General features: G+C 51.0%; 1 protein-coding gene across 2 annotated transcripts in view; it reads left to right on the top strand.

Annotated features, from left to right (window-relative positions):
- Nucleotides 1-6,381, top strand: part of pik3r4 (phosphoinositide-3-kinase, regulatory subunit 4) — a 14,310-nt gene continuing 7,929 nt past the window's right edge. Inside the window, exons 1-7 of one of the 2 annotated variants that reach the window (XM_085175961.1) lie at nucleotides 7-427; nucleotides 1,776-2,505; nucleotides 2,586-2,719; nucleotides 5,127-5,337; nucleotides 5,416-5,808; nucleotides 5,880-6,014; nucleotides 6,095-6,316. In XM_085175961.1, the coding sequence (XP_085032087.1) occupies nucleotides 1,788-2,505; nucleotides 2,586-2,719; nucleotides 5,127-5,337; nucleotides 5,416-5,808; nucleotides 5,880-6,014; nucleotides 6,095-6,316 (1,813 nt within the window). In that variant the 5' untranslated portion in view covers nucleotides 7-427; nucleotides 1,776-1,787. Of the gene's footprint in view, nucleotides 428-1,775; nucleotides 2,506-2,585; nucleotides 2,720-5,126; nucleotides 5,809-5,879; nucleotides 6,015-6,094; nucleotides 6,317-6,381 lie in introns of both variants that reach the window. The other variant, XM_085175960.1, reaches the window with a different exon arrangement.

Raw genomic sequence — 6,381 nt, 5'->3', positions numbered from 1 at the left:
CGGACCTTGTCTCTGTGACTCAGAGTAACGCGCTGCTCCACCGCGCTGACCGGTCAGTGAGCCGACACGGATAACTGAATCGACAGAGAGCCTCACACGCTGATATACGATCTTTGGAACTACCGCGGTTGGTGCTTAAGGATGCTTCCGCTTCCGCTGTAACCCGGAAACACAATAACAGCTGGAAACGGCGGCTCGATTAGCTGAGCGAGTCCGGCTGGTTTGTTGTTTATCCTCGGTTATCTGAGCACGGTGGGTCGGTACTGCGGTGGCAGGAGGAGAGCCGACATGAAGACCCGGATCGGCGGATCAGCCTGAAGCCTGTTCCCGTTAGCAGCCTTTAGCATCAGTGCTACGGCTAGCGCTGCTAGCACGCTGAAGCTAATAGCAGCAGTAGCTGTAGTCCAGTGAGAGCGAACGGCTGCAGGTTTGTCTGCTTTTTACCGTGTACTTCCCTCAGAGAGATGCTAACTGTTAGCCTCCGAGTGTTTTAGTGTGTTTGTGGTCTCACAGCCGGTTTCACTCCGAGCTCTGGAAGCTCAGGCTCCCCCGCTGATGTTCCTCTGGGTCAGGCCGGTGTCCCAGCTTAACTTGTTGGATCCGTTTACATCTTCCACATTAAAGATCTCCAGCTCGTGCAAATGCATACACGCATCGATATTATTTCCAGACCACAGCGAAATTATTTTTAATTAAACACAGAGATTAGAAAGTCTAACGCCTGGTCTCGTGTCTCTGTAACGTAAATAACGAGCGGACATTTTCCTCACACACCACCGATCAGCTCCACGGACACGCCTGTTCACCCGTCAGCGGTTAAATACCTGCCCACGTTACCTAGTGATGTCACAGTTTAACGTGGGCAGACACGTGTCGTCACAACAATCTGCAGGAAGTGAGCAGGTGTAGCTCGTGTTTCTACCGTCTTGGTTTAAAGGTGACAAACAGAGGAGGGAGGATGGACGCCGAGCGGCAGAGCCCGGAGCCACATTTAGCCAAACTCGTGCACAGAGACATTAAACACCACAGCAGCACAATGAAACCAGCTGATGTCTGATATATTTACACGGAAAACTACAAACTGACAGCCTGTGTGACCCTGACCACACCTCCAAATAAAACCTACAAGAACTAAACATACTTGCAGGCACATACTCGAGGGTCAAGCACATTTTTCATCCTCAAACCTTCTGTTCAGTAAAGCAGCAGAGACTCTCCCCCTGAACAGCTTCTGGATCAGTCACGTTTCATGCAAAGCTCGAAAGGCTGATCTGGAGCAGGAGCATCTCGCGTGTGTGAGGCCCTGAACTAAAGACACGTCCACACAGGATCTGTGATCTTCAGAACTCCAGAATTCAAAATCCTGCTCCTCACATACAAGGTCTTAAATAATCAGGCCCCATCTTATCTTAATGACCTTGTAGTACCATATCACCCTATCAGAGCACTTCGCTCCCGCTCTGCAGGCCTACTTGTTGTTCCTAGAGTATTTAAAAGTAGAATGGGAGGGAGAGCCTTCAGTTTTCAGGCCCCTCTTCTGTGGAACCAGCTTCCAGTTTGGATTCAGGAGACAGACACTATCTCTACTTTCAAGATTAGGCTTCAAACTTTCCTTTTTGCTAAAGCATATAGTTAGGGCTGGACCAGGTGACCCTGAATCCTCCCTTAGTTATGCTGCAATAGATGTAGGCTGCCGGGGATTCCCATGATGCACTGGGTGTTTCTTCTTCACTCACTGTGTGCGTGTACACCTCTCCTCCTGTTTCTTTCTGCAGCTTCGAGGCAGGATGGGGAACCAGCTGGCGGGCATCGCCCCCTCTCAGATCCTGTCCGTGGACAGCTACTTCTCCGACATCGTCGACCACGAGTACGATAAGAGCCTGGGCAGCACGCGCTTCTTCAAGGTGGCCCGGGCCAAACATCGCGAGGGCCTGGTGGTGGTGAAGGTCTTCGCCATCCAGGACCCGTCGCTGCCGCTGACGAGCCACAAGCAGGAGCTGGAGGAGCTGAAGATTCGCCTGCACTCCTGCCAGAACTGCCTTCCTTTCCAGAAAACCTCTCTCACCGAGAAGGCCGCCATCTTGTTCCGCCAGTACGTTCGGGACAACCTGTACGACCGCATCAGCACGCGGCCGTTCCTCAACAACGTGGAGAAGCGCTGGCTCGCCTTCCAGATCCTCAACGCCGTCGACCAGGCTCACAAGGCTGGCGTGCGTCACGGGGACATCAAGACGGAGAACGTGATGGTGACCAGCTGGAACTGGGTGCTGCTCACCGACTTTGCCAGCTTCAAGCCCACCTACCTGCCCGAAGACAACCCCGCCGACTTCAACTACTTCTTCGACACGTCCAGGAGGAGGACGTGCTACATCGCCCCCGAGAGGTTCGTAGATGGAAGCATGTTTACCACGGAGAGCGACCAGAACACGCCGCTGGTGGACCTGACCAACAACAACCAGAGGAGCCGCGGGGAGCTGAAGCAGGCCATGGACATCTTCTCTGCAGGTACGGAGGCGTTGCTGCTTCCATCACATGTCCGGTGATGATGTTTGTGTGTTTGTGACCTCATCTGTGTGTGTTTTCAGGCTGTGTGATCGCTGAGCTGTTCACAGAGGGCGTCCCGCTCTTCGATCTGTCCCAGCTGCTGGCGTATCGTAAAGGACACTTCCAGACGGAGCAGGTGCTCATGAAGATCGAGGACCGCAGCGTCAGAGAGCTGGTAATGATTCATGACGCGGCTGCTAACTCAGCTGCTGTGACGTCAGGCTGACAAATGTTCGATTCACTCGCTGATCAAACAGGTTGTTCTGGACTCGCATTAAAAACTCTGAGGTGGAATTTTCCACCGACAGGAAAAGTCTTTAAAACCTGGGCAGGTGAAAGAGCCAAGAATCTTTTTTCAATTCAACTTTATTTATACAGTGAAATCACAACAATAGTCGCCTCAAGGTGCTTTATATTGTACAGTAGACCCTACAATAATACATAGAAAACCCAACAATCATATGACCCCCTGTGAGCAGCACTTTGGCGACAGTGGGAAGGAAAAACTCCCTTTTAACAGGAAGAAGCCTCCAGCAGAACCAGGCTGTGTGTGTGTTATATTCTGAATATTCATTCATTAAACTCGGGGATGTTTCTGTGTTCATTATAATAAATAAGAAATAATTATAATAAAAAGACGTTTGGACAAAAACAAACAGGAAGTTACAAGAACCGCTCTTAACCCTTAGATGCACACGTGGGGTCAAAAATGACCCCACGTGTTGTTTTTCTTCAAAATCTTTAAAATGAAAAGTTGTAATATATTCATATTCCAGGTATTCCTCATAAAATATGTTTGTAACATGAGGCCATTTGCATTTTTATTTATTTTTTCATTAATTTAAAAAAATGCTGTTTTTGTATCACTACTCTTCCACAAGCGGGTCAAAAATGACCCCAAGCAGTTCCTGTGGAATCTTCTATGGAACTTTCATTCTTAGCAGCTCTGACTGACCCACTTACACTTCTAAAGGATCAGGAATTAATTTTTACACAGTAACACACATGATTTATAGTCAGGGCTGCACATTAGTGGTCTGCAGGTGCGCATTCGCTGTCAAAATAAAAGTATTCCCGGAAATTCTGAGAATATGCGCTTCTTTTGCGGTGGAGGAAAACCAAAGTAATTGCTTACGGAGCTTCTTCAACATCTTTAAGAGTCCTGAACAAATGTCTGTCCTCCTCCAGAACATCTAATGTACGCAAACGAGCGTCCCAACTTCTCATCTGGTGCGCGTCTTTTATTTTGACAGCGAATGCGCAACTGCGGACCATTTATGTGCAGCCCTGTTTATAGTTTTCTGTGCATTTCAAACATCGTCCTTTCTGATGGTTTTTTTTAATATCTAAACTAACATGGCTGCTATGAGGCCAGCTCGGATCCCTGTGGCCCTACAAATGATCCAGGATGGATGGGATGAAGAGCCCATCGGAGGCATTGACTCAGAATCTGACATCTCAGTTATAGAGGACCCAGACTATTGTCCCCCCCCCTCTGAACAAGGCCAGTCAGACACAGAGGAGTCCTCTGATGAGTCCTCTGATGAGTCCTCTGATGAGTCCTCTGATGAGGAACTAAATATTGAGTCTAACAGAATGAGCCCCTCTTACTGCTCGAGCCACAATATTCTGAATTAGTCAGCCAGGGCTTGCACCTGGGTTTAGTACTGTCTCCCCAATAGATGTATGGAAGATGTTTATGTCTGATAATATAATAGAAGAGGTGCTGACATGCACAAACATGGAGGCACGAAGAGTCGCCACAGACAGGGGAAAAGAGTGGAAAAATGTAATCAAACAAAAGCTCCTGGCCTTCATTTGACTGACCATTCTTGCAGGAAGTGAGAAGAACTGGGATGAACCAGTCGGTGTGTTTTTGGGAGTCCTCTGCATAACCCATTGTTCAAGGCCACTATGTCAATTCAAAGATTTATAGATATTCGCCGTTTCTTGCACTTTGATGACAAGAGGACCAGAGCCTACCGACTGAAAACAAACCACGTGGCAGCTTTCTGCTACATATGGGGCTGTTCCTGGTCAACTGCAGGCAGAAATTCATCCTCAGTGATTGTGTTACAGTGGATGAACTTGTGCCTTTCAGCGGGAAGACCAGCTTCTGCAGTATATGCAGAGCAAGCACACAATAGTGATAGAAGTGATACAAAAACTGCAATTTCTTAAAATTAATGAAAAAATAAATAAAAATGCATCGTGTCACAAACGTGTTTTATGAGGAAAACCTCAAATATGAAAATATAACAACTCTTCGTTTTAAAGATTTTGAAGAATAAAAACCGAGTTTATAGCAAAATGCATTGATTTTAATTGGGGTCATTTTTGACGCCACTCGTGGAAGAGTGCAGGTGCTGGTAGGTTGTGCATCCAAGGGGTTAAGGAAGGAAACGGCGTCTGAGCGCTGCGGCTCGGCGCTCCGCAAATCCTGACAAAGTAAAAATAAAAGTTTCATCAAATGGAAGCGTTTACTTCCCGGTCGAGCCGAGGTCGTGTGGAGCTCTTACTTTGAAGGCGGCGACTGCGGTGCCCACAGCGAGGTCTTTACCGGTGTGTGTGCTTCCTGTCAGGTGGCCCAGATGGTGCAGCGGGAGCCCGAGAAGCGGCTGACGGCGGAGGAGTATCTGAAGCAGCAGCGAGGCAAAGCGTTCCCAGACATCTTCTACACCTTCCTGCAGCCGTACATGGCGCAGTTCGCCAAAGAGACGTTCCAGTCGGCGGACGAGCGCGTGCTCATCATCCGCAAAGACCTCGACAACATCCTGCACAACCTGCACGGAGGTGACGCGTCTTCCAGGGTGAAACGTGGAGAGGGTGAAAGTCTGCTGCTGCCGACTGTTGTTGTTTGTTTCCCCTCAGGCTCCGCCTCCTCTTCGCCCCAGGATGGCAGCGATGGCGTGACGAGCTCCCGTGAGGAGCAGGGCCTCATCGTGCTCGTCTCCGTCATCACTTCCTGCCTCCAGACGCTGCACTGCTGCGACTCCAAGCTGGCCGCGCTGGAGCTCGTCCTCCACCTGGCCCCGCGGCTCAGCGTGGACGTCCTGCTGGACCGCATCACGCCGTACCTGCTGCACTTCTGCAACGACCCCATGCCTCGCGTGCGCGCCCAGGCCGTGCGGACGCTGGCCAAGGTGCTGGCGCTGGTGAAGGAGGTCCCGAGGAACGATGTGAACATCTACCCCGAGTACATCCTGCCGGGCATCGCCCACCTCGCCCAGGACGACGCTACCATCGTCCGGCTGGCGTACGCAGGTCAGTGACTCAGAAACGCCGCAGACGCACGCCGCGCAGCTTTAGATCGCTGACCTTCTTCCTCCTCTCAGAAAACATCGCCCACCTGGCCGAGAGCGCGCTGCGCTTCCTGGAGCTGGTCCAGGAAAACAACGTGAACACGGAGCAGGACCTGAGCAGCGAGGACGCGGAGGAAGCGCTCCACCCCAACGAAAACTACGACTCAGGTACGCCCCGCCCTCGGCGCTGCTTATAAACGCGTCGCTGCGCGCGCGTGTGACGAGCTCGCTGCATGTGTGCTGTGCAGAGCTGCAGGCGCTGCACGAGATGGTGCAGCAGAAGGTGGTGACGCTGCTCAGCGACTCGGAGAACATCGTCAAGCAGTCGCTGATGGAGAACGGCATCACGTGCCTGTGCGTCTTCTTCGGCCGGCAGAAAGCCAACGACGTCCTGCTGTCCCACATGATCACCTTCCTCAACGACAAGAACGACTGGCACCTGCGGGGCGCCTTCTTCGACAGCATCGTGGGTAAGCGCGCCAAACTTAGCAGCAGCGGCCTCTGTGGCCAAAGCGGGAACTGCAGCTGGTGCTGT

The sequence above is a fragment of the Neolamprologus multifasciatus genome, chromosome 11 (genome assembly GCF_963576455.1).
Source record: "Neolamprologus multifasciatus chromosome 11, fNeoMul1.2, whole genome shotgun sequence".
Lineage (NCBI taxonomy): Eukaryota > Metazoa > Chordata > Actinopteri > Cichliformes > Cichlidae > Neolamprologus > Neolamprologus multifasciatus.
This window is presented reverse-complemented; position numbering and strand designations above follow the sequence as displayed.